The sequence below is a fragment of the Amblyomma mixtum genome, chromosome 5 (assembly GCF_055824585.1).
Source record: "Amblyomma mixtum isolate Tamu chromosome 5, ASM5582458v1, whole genome shotgun sequence".
Lineage (NCBI taxonomy): Eukaryota > Metazoa > Arthropoda > Arachnida > Ixodida > Ixodidae > Amblyomma > Amblyomma mixtum.
The window spans coordinates 204,103,817-204,117,032 of NC_143016.1; the positions used below are offsets into that span (position 1 = coordinate 204,103,817).

At 46.1% G+C, this 13,216-nt stretch overlaps 1 protein-coding gene across 2 annotated transcripts in view; it reads left to right on the forward strand.

Annotated features, from left to right (window-relative positions):
* LOC149345458 (BOS complex subunit NOMO3-like) overlaps positions 1-12,290 on the forward strand; it is a 142,336-nt gene extending 130,046 nt beyond the window's left edge. The window contains exons 10-13 of one of the 2 annotated variants that reach the window (XM_089546656.1): positions 1,373-8,655; positions 8,981-9,049; positions 9,564-9,628; positions 12,155-12,290. In XM_089546656.1, coding sequence (XP_089402782.1) covers positions 1,373-1,771 — 399 coding nt within the window. In that variant the 3' untranslated portion in view covers positions 1,772-8,655; positions 8,981-9,049; positions 9,564-9,628; positions 12,155-12,290. The remainder of the gene's footprint in view (positions 1-1,372; positions 8,656-8,980; positions 9,050-9,563; positions 9,629-12,154) is intronic. The other variant, XM_089546657.1, reaches the window with a different exon arrangement.
* The last annotated feature ends 926 nt before the right edge of the window (positions 12,291-13,216 follow it).

Sequence of the window (13,216 nt, forward strand, 5' to 3'; positions counted from 1 at the left end):
ACCGCGACGATGTTTAGGCTCCTTCGCACTATGTTGGAGGAGTGTGGGGAAACTCGGCAGTGACGTCATTGTTGCCGAAATTTCAGATGTCCGCTGCTTACGCCTGCATGCTGCTGTGTGTCATCAGGTGGCACCAAACAATGCATCGTGAGCTTCACCTTCGATGGCATCGGTTTTCTTCCATGGAAAAACCGTTTCCTCGCTGGAAACATAGGGCCGTCATACGCGACGTCATTATCAGGGCCTCTGCCCGTCGCTGTGCACTTCAGAGAAGCCTGAACGCCGACGGTGACTTTATTCGGCGATTACGCCACTATTTTAAATGCTAGAGCAAAATGATTTCGCAGGCTTTACGTGCACGTTTTACATATTCGGCAACCTTAACCTCATCAAATTCTAAAACCGCTTCAGTAGCCCTCCGAGGAGTTTAGTGGCAGACAGAATCTTGCCTCTGAAATGCTTCATGCACACACAGCAGCATGCATTACCGATTTAAACAATTCCATCTTTCGAATCAAGATTGGAGCTCTGTTGCATCCCTCTGGCACTGAGGGAAACCACCATGGCAATAATGCGACCACTTTTCCTGTGACCACATGTCATCAAAATGTGCAAAACAGTAGCTCGCTATCAGGGAGAAATAAACAGTCCTGACTCGCAGAAATTTTTCCTGGCACCGTATGCTCCCCCATGGCGAGAGGAGTCTCGTTCATTCACCCTGGTGGTGGGCCCAGTGGCCTGCATTGATGGCCTTTCTCTGAAAGAGACACTTTCATCATCAGCCGGAATGGGCCAGGAACAGAGCTGTGCGATTCCTGGCGGGACTGCTAAGAGCAAAAATTGGGATGAGTGGAGGAAGGTATTCAAAGACAAGTTGCTCATTTTTATGACACTGGCAAGTCCAGGAAAGCCCCCTCCTCACATCGAATAACGGGAAGAGATTGCTGCTTTATGACCACCTTTTTTTTTTAAATTGCACGCACCTCTGATGCTTTGCGTACATTCCTGTTGGTTTGGTTCATGGGGCTGAATGTCCCACAGTGACACAGGCTATGAGAGACGCTGCAGTGGAGGGCTCCGGAAGTTTCGACCACCTGGGCTTCTTTAACGTGCACTGACATTACACAGCACATGGGCCTCCGGAATTTCGCCTCCATCGAAATTAAACCGCCGCAGAAGTGTATAAATTTGAACCACAGAGGCAGGATAAGTACGTACGTACTCTTGTTTCTCCCTAACGCAGCTTGGCAGATGGAGCTGTGCTGTGTGAGAAATGTCATCTGCCTCTCAGTGGTGAGAAAGAAAGAAGGTTTCTTTGCTGCTCAGTGGCTGCTCTGTCGTGCCCACTGTGGTCCCTCCTTCCTTCCCCCAGGTTCGCCTGGTGTCCGAGGAGGCCCCCGAGCAGGTGCTGCACACGGTCTCCCCCGGTCCTGGGGGCTTCTTTGTGCTGCCTGCGATGACGCGCGACGGCCGTGCCTACTGCCTGCAGCTGGACGGGGGGGGCAGCTGCTGCTTCCGGGCCAATGCCACGCACCGGCACGTGACTGTGCGCCACGCGGGGCCCCCCCTGCTGCAGGCGCCGGCCGACCAGGAGGCCCGGCCCTCCCTGTGGGCCCTGCCCCTGGCCACGGCCCTGCTGCTGGGGGGGTACCACGCGTCCCGCCTGCTGGGGCTGGCCACCGAGGCCGCCACCACCCTGCGCACCCTCCTCAGGGCAGGGGGAGGGGGGGCAGAGGCAGCCCGCAGGAGGGCCAAGGCCCGCCGCACCTGAGAGCAATAAAGGGCCTCAGGGGCCATGTCCGAGGCACTCTAGTAACAAAATGGGTCCTCAGGTATCACACAGAGGATGGATCGTACAAAACAGCAAATGTAGCCGTGACAAAAATGTCCAATGCCAGATCCCATTAGTTTACATAGTAGAATGTCAACTTGGGTCACTGACCTCATCAAAAAGGGGGTTAGTTGACGTTTCACAACCGCTACGGGTTCCGTGTGCACAAGGAATGAAGATTCAGCGTGAACAAGGAACCCATAGCAGTTCCGAAACGTCAACTAACCCCCTTTTCGACGTGACGTGGTCAGTGACCCAAGTTTACATTCTACTATGCCACTACCTGACCAGACGGGATTCGATCAAACCCTGGATTAAATCAGTTTGCGTGTAAACTTCAACAGCCCATCAAATGTGCAGTTGTAGTGAAAATTATTTATTTAGAAATACTGTAAGCCTCTACAGGCTCATAATACAGGAGTGAGTCACCAGACAAACAAAAAAAACACAATGGTCCAAGAAACAGTGAAAAGCATAGCACAATTTGACAATTGTGGAGCAAGAAAGAAAAACCAAGCAAAAAAGCACAAAATGCAGCAAAGTTGATAATGCAGGCAAGGACGAGCCATTGCAAACAGTGTGGACATCCTGGTTAACAGCTAAAGTAAAGCCACTAAAAGCAGCTCTGCCACAGAGCATTCTTGGGATGGCGTTGCGCACACGAACAAACGTACACAGGAAGAGGCAGAAGACAGAAAGAGCGCAAACTATCAACTAGATTTATTGCTTTCGCAACAGAATATATATGCAGCATACACACGTGCAAAACAGAATAGCGAGAGGGAAAGAAAGGACAGGGGGGAAGGGGATATCAAGTCAGGCCTGCATAGGTCAGCGAAAGCTACGGATAAAATTCCTTTCCCTATCATATAAGGTGACCGAGGTATCGCTAATACAATCTCCGCCTTTTTCCCTGATGTGGAAAGCTTCTAAAAGTTCGCGGGCTATTTTGCTTTTGCTCTTGCCCAGAATCTTGATGTAATTGAGCATCGGCTCACAACCAGAGCATGAAATGCAATGGGCAGGCAAGTTCGCCCCGTCTCTTTTTCTTACAGAAAGAGCATGCTCCCCTGCGCGCTCATTTATGCAGCGTCCAGTTTGGCCGACATACACGCGTCCACACTTGAGCGGGATTTGATACACCACGCCCGTGGCACATTTGACATATTGTTCTGCATGTTTTATTGTACATGCGCTCCGTGGGGCTCCTTCCTCGGCGATCCTGGGGCATAACCCAGCAAGCTTTTTTGGAGCGGAAAAAACCACCGGAACACCATGCCTGTTTGCCACTTTTTTTAAATTGTGGGCGACTTTGTGCATGTAAGGAAGCACAGTCGGCTTCGCACTCCGCAAGCGCTCAAGGTCACATCTATGCTTGCCTTTCTTTGTCTTCTGGAGAAGGTTCTCGGCTACCGCTGTGATGAGCGAGCAGGGGAATCCGGCTGAAAGCAGCCTGGTGATCTGATTATGGAAGCTGGAATGCATTTCATGCTCGCATGATTTGGTTAAGGCTGATTCTAGGCACGAGTTTGCAATTGCTCTTTTCACAATCTTTGAATGTGCAGAATCAAATGGAAGTAGTGCTTTCTGTGCTCGAGGAGCATATTTCCAACAGACATGATGCGAGCCAACCTGCATTTTTATGTCTAAAAACTGCAATGAACCGTTGGTTGGGAGTTCGTGCGTGAAAACCAAGCCTTTGCCATGTTGTCCAAAAAGAGTTAAAACACTGCTAACTGAATCAGTGTAGGTCAGCGTTTTTTGTTTTGAAAAAACAATTAAAAAATCGTCAACATATCTAAAACACTTAAGAACACCGTGGTTAGTAAGCTCTACATTCAAGGAACGGTCAATAGCAGCTAAAAATATTTCGCAGAGGATCGGGGCGACACAGGATCCAATACAAATGCCTTGTCTTTGAATGTAAAAACTGTCTTTAAAAGAGATAAAGGTGACTTGCAAATAAAATTCCAACAGGGACATGAAGCTATCTACAGAAACCCCAGCTGAGTTTTGGAACCCTATTTCACCAGAACACTCAATGCATTCTTTGACAGCCGCGAACAATTCATTATGAGGCACTGAGTAAAATAAATCTTCACATCCCACATCAATGGAAAAGGCGTAGCCAAGATTAGCAGTGGAATCCAAGAAACCTACTAATTCACCGGAGTTTTTTGTCGAAAAAGGGTCAACAATCTGTAAAGCACCAAGATGTTTTTGCAGAAACTGGCTAATTAACATCTGCCAAGAACCCTTCTCGCTTACAATAGTCCTAAACGGCACAGAGTCCTTGTGTGTTTTTGCCGTGAAGAAAACTGACAGCGCTTTCTTTTTGCAGTTGATAACCGAGCTTGCAAGCTTACACAAATCTAGATCTTTGCACAGCGCTGAAGCCTTGCTTTTGATCCTAGTGGCACTAGGCTTGACGCGTACGAAGTTCTTAGCCACAGAGCACTGTGCATTCATGGGCAGATCTGTCCACAGAAAAGTTGGCCAATTTTGTTTCCAAACAGTTCTGTGCAATCAACATGCACAACACATCCTCTGGCAGACTGTTCCACTCTTGAATTGCAACACGCCTTGCAGTTCATTCTGAATGCTGGAAGGGCTGCTTGATGTACTTTGTTTTATCTATGTCTATGCGATAGTGAAGAAGAAGAAACTTCCTGATACGAGAGTCGGGATGCTTGCATAGAGCTGTGACGCTGTCGTACGGCAAGTATGAAGCGGAGTGCAATGCATTGTATTCTGTCTGGTATCGGCTGAACGAGAGTTTTATATGCTTTTAGCTTGACAGCAGATGATGCTGTAGCCAGTTTCCGATGCAAAAAATTGAGCTGCCTTGAAGCCTTTGCACACATCTTTGCAATGTGGGTCTCCCAGTTGAGCGTGCTCAAGAATGTCGCACCCAAGTATTTTGCAGTACGTGATCTTGTTATAGCTGTGCCCTTTATATTATTAGTGAATGTGTCCAGTATCTTTTTGTGGGTAAAGCTGATGGATGTTCTTTTGCTGACATTCCCCATTTTTTACACTAATTTGCAATGTTGTTTAATGAGTCTAATTCGGTCGTCCAGGGAGTTGTGTAGACAACACAGTCTCTTACTGTTACATTAGGTTCAACACATGATGGGATGTCATTGATGTACTACTACACACCAGAAAAAGGAATGAACCCAACACAGACCCCTGTGGCACACCAGAAGACACGTCAAGACTCTCCGAGTTAGCATTGCTTACTGTTGCATATTGGGAGTGCAGTGAAGGATTAGATGATATCCATGCAACTGTGCGAGACTCAATGCCAATAAGTTTAAGTTTTGAACCAATTGAGGATGAGGCACACAATCAAATGCTTTGGAAAAATCTACGAATATTGCGTCTCCTTCAAGTCCACAATTGATTATCTCCGCTAAGTCATGGGAAATTTCCAAGAGCTGTGTCACCATGGAAAGACCCTTTCTGAAGCCATGCTGTCTAAGGGAGATGAAGTTATTGCTTTCTAAGTAACTGATGATCTGTTAATGATGCGTTCCTTTAATTGCAGCAGCAACTGCTAAGAGAGATTGGCTGGTAGGTGTCTATGTGCAGTCTATTGCCACCTTTGTGAACCGGAATTACTTTTGCAATGAGCCAGTCGGAAGTTAATGCAGCTGTTTGAAGCGAGGTGGTAAAAATTTTGTGTAAGAATGGAGCTAGTTGCGCAGCATATCGGTTTAGAAACGCGTTGGAGATATCATCGGGACCAGAAGTTTTTTTTTCGTGTCAAGAGCAGGTTCAGTATACCGGGCTCAGTTATAACTACGTCAGCCATCACTCAGTCACCTGGACAAGGAGAACGTATGAATACAGATTGGAAATGGGCGTTGAAAGCAATAGCATGTGCATCGTATTGTTATGGGGAACATTTGCGGGCGTTAAGGGGTGGAGGGACACATTTGGCAGACCATTGTGCGAACTGCAGAGCGTGCGAGCCACGGCTGAAGGAGATACTTGGCAGAGGTGGTGATACGACGGCCTTTCACGCCCGGAAGAGGGGGCATGACTGTGTGAGTGATACGTCTGTTAATATTTTGCAGGGAGAGTACAGGTATCTTGAACTGATGGTGTGTTTCTTTACTGCGCATGTCTCCTTTTATGTATATATTTCTCTTACCTGCGAATAAATCTGATGAAGTTAGCGCCTGTCCTGTGTGTTTCCTCATCTTGTGTGCATGTTCTTGTGCGCTTAAATTCATTTCAAATAAGCTATGCACCATCTAGCCCAAACTGAAGTTTTGTTAAAAAAGGCTATAAGACGTTGGAACTACTTCAGAGTCATGAATATGGGGAAGAAGCCAGGTTTCTGTAATGACGACGATGTCAGGAGAATATAGGAGCAGAATTTCTTCCAATTTCTTTACAGTGTTGCATGCGTTAAGGCATAATAAGGCCAGGGAACTGGTGATTTCCGGTCAGTGCTGTTCCCACCGCCAGCGTCGGGTGCGCGCGTAAGAAGAGCCTTCATTCCACATATGTGTACAGCAATTTTAAGTTCATCAAACCGGAGGCTCACCTTTTGACCTGTTCCTCACTCAACCTTCAATGACTGCCACAATTTTTTCCTCACTTCTTGAACTGCTGGCGAAAAGTCTTCAGAAGTAGATATGGTATCAGGTTCCAATTTGGAACAGTTATGAAGGATGGCAGCTTTTTCAGAGAAATAATACAAGCAGAGTATTACAGGTCGTTCTCTGTCTGAGGCCTTTTTTCCAATGCGATGAATGCGTTCGAGTGAATTTACCTCTACCCCAAGCTTGTCCTTAAAAATTTCCTTCGTGACATGTCCCGCCAAAGATGTGCCATTTTCATCGTCTTCCTTTACACCAAAGATAACAAGGTTATTTCTATGGCTCCGATTTTCCAGATCATCCAGCTTTCGGGTCATGTGCAACATTTCTTCCTGTACAGCAGTAATTGCTACTTCGCAATTATCTACCTTCTCCTGGTAAGCTTTAAGTAATGCGAGTGCTCCTTCGATAGCTGTCAACCTCGTTTCCACATCGCGTAAGCTTGGGAGGCCTGAATTTGAGTGACCACCTTCAGAACATCGTCAATCTTAGGCCCTGGATTTTCTTTGACATCTCCACTCAATTCTAATGGCAAACGCACCGTACACAATAAATCACAGCAACAGCGGCAAAGTCACTCGGGACTCGGCAGCACCACTAGCCCAGGAGAGCTAGTTTTTAAGCATTTATAAAAGACCATTTATCACCAACCTGTATAAAGACGAGCATTTGTTTCAGCATTATGTAATCCAAGGTTTGACGAAATCTCGTCTGGTCAGGTGAATACATGTTAAAAACAAAGAGGCACCGACCAAAAAGGTGTAGTCAAAATGGCAGACGTTTCGGCTTCCACACGGAAGCCTTGTTCACTGAAGGAAAAAATTTCCAACATAGAGCTTAAGTACGCTGCACTAATCGCCGCAGGCATCTAGCGTACGCGGGCGGCAGATTACCGATGTTACGAGTCAGCGTGTGATCTGTTGTCTGTATAAACAAGGACTCTAGATATTGGCATGACGTCCAGTTTTTCTCACGGCCGATAACTGCGGCCTCTTCCCAAGCGATACTGTGCTTCGCGCTTTCGGCATGGTCAGCAAGTGCGTTGGAAGCCACCTTCTTGTTTCTGATGAAAAAATTACAACTGGTCCTAGCTGGTTCCAGCTGGGACCAGTTAAACTGTGCTATGGAATAATTCCCAGCTGGGACCAGCTGACAATGGGTCCCAGCTGCCCAGTTGGGACCCACTGCTAGTTGGTCCCAATTGGGAATTACTCCATAACCCAGTTCAACTGTGGCCACGCATCGGCAGTTCGCTGGGACCCATTGCAAACTGCAAGCTGGTTATGGTTACTACTGGTGCTGTTTATGCCACAGTGCACCGAGGCTGGTCAAAAGCAGCTCAAAAGGCAGGCAGTGACCCTCCTGTCAGCACCCAGTCAACCACGGATATCCGTGGTATATCCGAGTAAGGTCCGAATCTCCAGTGCCAGGCTGGGATGTCCATAGGGCATGCCTACGTATGTCCATATTCGGATATACGCATCGGAGATTCTGTGTATGTACGAGGGACGTTCGTTTTTGGATGGCTGGCGGACATCCGCCGGCGGATGTCCGAGGAGTATCCGTAAACATCCCTCTTGGGATGTGAGCTTACATGACATATATAATTTGTTTTCCCTCAGACGAACATTTTAAAACAAATTCTATTTTGCCAATGCCAAAATTCACACAATCACATTTCTACCACCAACTAGTTTAATATTCAGATTGATTAAGATCACTCAACTATGGTGTTGATGTTAAAGAACCAGAATTAAACGAATCGCTTGGCTTTCTGTCGCCAGTGCTCATAATTAACGCCCTTTTATCCTGCAGCACTCCTTCGAGGTAACCGAGGCTAGTAGCCATGCATGCTGCCTTCCATGAAAACAAACCCTAATAAACTCCTACCAGGGGCCGCGGCAGAGCGGTAAGCCTAAAAGTCAACCCAATCCAATCTATCAGCCAAGCCAATATTTGTGGCGCGATGGTCTCGTTGGTTTTCGTCGCGTGGGGCTCCTTTCGACCTTTACTTTTGCTGCAATGTGCGGTTTGTTCGCTCTGTGGTTGCTTGGCTGTGCTACAAATGTGTTGTGTCATCTACGCGCTCGAAAAGACGTTCGTTTGATTCTGAGGCTCTCGTGAAAAAGCTCCGGTGTCGCCTGACCCCTTGCCGAGACATGCTTTGTTGCTTTGGATGAAAGAAGCGGCCATGGTGTTAACACTTGCGAGGTAAGTAACTGTGCTCGAAAATTACTTTCAGGGTGTTGCTGTGGGATGACTAAACCGCATTAACGCAGTTGTACTCTATTGCGCTACTTGTTTGCCACGGAGTGGAAGTTGCAAGCACTATGCATTAGCTGCCGCAAACGTGTTTCTCGTGTTTGTGAAAAAAGGTGGAGACGGTGTGTAGTTGCATGGTGTGAATCTTAAGGCAATTGCGCGTAGGTTCATAATTACGATAAAACAGAATGCACGAAAAGCATAGTGCCAGGACGGTGTTAGTTTTTCAGTGCTTCGCGACTTAGTTTTTCTTACTTTTCTGTTGCCTTTGCAGTGTGGATGTGGCCCGGCTACCGAGTGTATTGGTGCCTACATTAATTATGCCAAGCCGTGGAAAGCACAGGTAGGTTGAAAATGTCATATAAAAGTTGCGCATACTTCCACAGCTTATTAATTTATTTATTAGGCTTGCCAAATGGAAGTCTCCAACCATCCACTCACTACACAGTACTTTGCACTGTGCAGTAGCATTGTTTAGGAAAGCTTAACTGTTGTGTTAAATTTGCGAGCTTCAGTCACATTTTTCACTTACTTCCCAATCACTGAGTGCAACGAGCTCTTGCAGTGCTTTGGTATAACTTTGCCAAACATGTTATGCCCACAGGGCTCAATGCTGAGCCAGATAGCAGGACCATATATGACACGCCTAGAGCCACATGTTCCTGGATTGTGACCAGACCTCTCTTCCTTACTCCTGTGCAGCTGTGGATCATCAAATATGCTGTCAGTGCCCTGATGCGTGATTCATCAGTGAACCCTGTGGGCATTGTAGTTTCGACAGAGATTGTGTTTTGCTGCATCGTTGACAACGTGCAGTATAAGGTGCTCTCTCATACTTTATTTTCTTGTCCATACAGTGTGGATGTGACTGACCTAAGCTAGCAGCTATATAGTACCTGCAGCTTACAGCAGCAACCTTCAGGTAAGTTTGAACTACAGTGCAAGTTTCACCCTGTCACATAATGGATACTTTCCTTCTGTTTGCTCTGTGCAGCGAACGGTATCTAGCTATACTGCAGTGTACTTGTACAATAATGGATAAAAATTTGTGGTATGAGAGTTCTTTGTGAAACATTTTCTCTGTGCTGTTAGCCAGAGCAATTTAATCAAAAGCCTAGAATCAGGAGGGGACATGGATACTCGATCGTATTGAACAAATTTCAGCTGACTGCCTGGCGAGGCAATGCAAAAATAAATATTTTCGGAAAATCGACATCCAGCAAACTTTTCTCTATGAGTGTACCTTGTGCCCAACCTAAGTCATTAGCTAGCTTGCAACGATGTGGTAAGGATCCCTACTCTTGCACTTGAATTTTTTTGACCATCAGTGTGGAAGTGACTGCCTGTGGGAGTAGCTGTGGTGTCTTGCAATGTAAAAGACAAAAGAGCTACTACTGGGGCGAGTTGGAAATACATACTTGAAGGAATTGGTGAGCGCTATAGAAACACTGAAAAGGGACAAACGCACAGGACGAAGCGCTTTCTAACTACTGTTTAATCTCAGAAGAAACATGACTATATACACACATTTGACGACAAGAATGAAGGAAAAACAGGTAAAAACTACGCGCGCTTACAACAGCCAAAGATTACTGTTCTTGAGGGAGGTTAATTCTGTTCCCCTAACATCACTGAAGGGGAGCTGACGCATTGCTTATCTGGAGCAATGTGCATTGCAAAAGCTTCGATAATTTCTTGTTCCCGTCTGTTTCTAGCCCTACCTATTACTTTGGTGTTTTTTAGCAAAGGTATGCATTTACAGTGTGCGAAATGAGGTGCCAGATTCCCGGACTTTGCAAGTTGTTCACTTGATCTTTCGTGTTCCCGGAGCCTCTTGTTAAGGCATCTTCCCGTTTGCCCTGCGTAAGTTTGTTGGCAGCTGAGGGGAATGCTGTAAATGACGTTTTCGTCACACTTTACATAGGTGTTTTCGTGTTTGGTGTTGCACCCAGGTTTCTTTTTGTGGTCTTCATTCTCGTTGACCTTTTTACACATTCCAATGAGCTTATTGGGAGCTGAAGAAACCACCTGGACTCCGTACTTGTTAGCTGTCCTTATTCTGTGGGAGATATTGTGAACCTACGGCATCACGGCAGGGCGTCCCTCGTAGCTCATTTTCTTAGTTTTGTGGGACCCAGTAATTTCTCTTAGTAAGCTTTCAGCAATGCCGCAAAGTAACTGCTCCGGATAACCGCTCTCTTTCAATTGGGAGACCTCTTGGTCTACGCTCTGAATTATCGAGTGGGGGCAAGATTTTCTTATAGCTGGTTTCAGGCAAGACGTAGCTACAGCTCGCTTTACAATTCTGGAATGACTGATAATTCACAGCGTAGACCAACAGGTCTCCCGATTGAAGGAGAGCGGTTACCCGTAGCAGTTACTTTGCTGTACTGCTGAAAGCTTACTAAGAGAAGTTACTGGGTCCCACAAAACTAAGAAAACGAGCTACGAGGGACGCCCTGCCGTGATGCCGTATGTTCACAATATCTCCCACAGAATAAGGAGGACAGCTAACAAGTACGGAGTCCAGGTGGTTTCTTCAGCTCCCAATAAGCTCATTGGAATGTGTAAAAAGGTCAACGAGAATGAAGACCACAAAAAGAAACCTGGGTGCAACACCAAACACGAAAACACCTATGTAAAGTGTGACGAAAACGTCATTTACAGCATTCCCCTCAGCTGCCAACAAACTTACGCAGGGCAAACGGGAAGGTGCCTTAACAAGAGGCTCCGGGAACACGAAAGATCAAGTGAACAACTTGCAAAGTCCGGTAATCTGGCACCTCATTTCGCACACTGTAAATGCATACCCTTGCTAAAAAACACCAAAGTAATAGGTAGGGCTAGAAACTGACGGGAACGAGAAATTATCGAAAATTTTGCAATGCACGTTGCTCCAGATAAGCAATGCGTCAGCTCCCCTTCAGTGATGTTAGGGGGAACAGAATTAACCTACCTCAAGAATAGTAATCTTCGGCTGTTGTAAGCTCGCATAGTTTTTACCTGTTTTTCCTTCATTCTTGTCAGCGCGTGTGTTCCTCCCTCTTCTGTGTATGATATGAAGTCAAATGTGTGTATTTAGTCATGTTTCTTCTGAGATTAAACAGTTGTCCTGCGTGTTTATCCCTTTTCCGTGTTTTTATAGCGCTCACCAATTCCTTCAAGCTTGCAATGTACACGCATTTTTCATGAACTGGTACAAAGCTTTGCAGTCGGGCATTTGTTTTTGCAGTTTTTTTGGAAAAGCAAAATATTTTGTATTGCGAGAAATATTCTCACCTCTGTTGCTTACAACTTACTAGTTGTTCAAGATGTAAACATGCTTTCGGAGCGGCAGATGACTAATTTACTTGGCACGGTGGACTTACTGCATACAACTGAATGGTGTCTGTCAAATTCGCTTGCTTTAATGACATATTCTGAACTTAATGTTTACTGTTTTCTGCAGAATACGTCCCCGGCTTGTCTACAAGTTCATCATGGTCTGTACAGTATCCTTCCTGCTGCTGTGTATGGCCGGCTTGATGAATTCCTCATGAAGACTGAAGACGGCATTTATGTCATAATAAAATCATCCCGACTGATATGCTTTGCCATTTTGGTCGATTGCTTTACAGATTCATGCAGATTACATACAGCAAGGTGTATGTCCGATTTCAGACACTCTGCGGGCTTTTAATAAGCCCAGTGGCCCTGGGAGGTGCACTGATTGGTGGTTGTAGTTCTGGCTTGCCTCATAATGGTGAAGAATGCATTACCTGCAAATATCCTCAAAAGATCCGCCGGCGGATATCCGAGATGGATATCTGTCGGCAGTCTAAATAATTATATTTGTACCTCCGTCGGAGGTCCGTGCGAGAGCCGTTGGACGTCGGCGGATCTCCCACGGATATCCGTATATCCAGTAAAGGACATACCTCGGACGTCCACTGAATGTACACTGGTTGATTGGGCCCAAGCAACCACAGATATCCGTCGGACGTACGAGCTAGATCCGAACGTCCTTTGCCGAGATCGGACGTACGAACACAATCCGATTTCGGATATCCGTATTCGTACATCCGTCGGACGTACGGACAGTGTCCACTTTTGTATATCCGCATGAGAGACGAGGTGTACGTCCGAAGGATGTAAGGGCGAGTATTTTCCCAGGCCATGAGTATGGACGTTTTTTATTTCACAGAAAATTCGCGTCTTTCGTGTATGTATACTGTTTTATTTGCATCTGTTGGAGAGTTTGACGCGAAGATGTTTGTAAATTGGTGCGATTCCACTCCTACCTGCAGTGCAAGAGCCGCCAACGAGCTAAATATCTAAGAGGAGAAGGGGGTGTTGCAGAATTTTGCAAGAACTCAATGACTAGTTTTATATTTGTAAAACTTCTCCAAATTAGTGGAGTTGTGAGACAGCTAAACTTGCCATTGAAACCATTCGTAAGAATCAAAATCCCGTGCATTCTGCTATCACCATCATCATAGATGTCAGTTCGCGGTCAGTCCAATCCAATCCA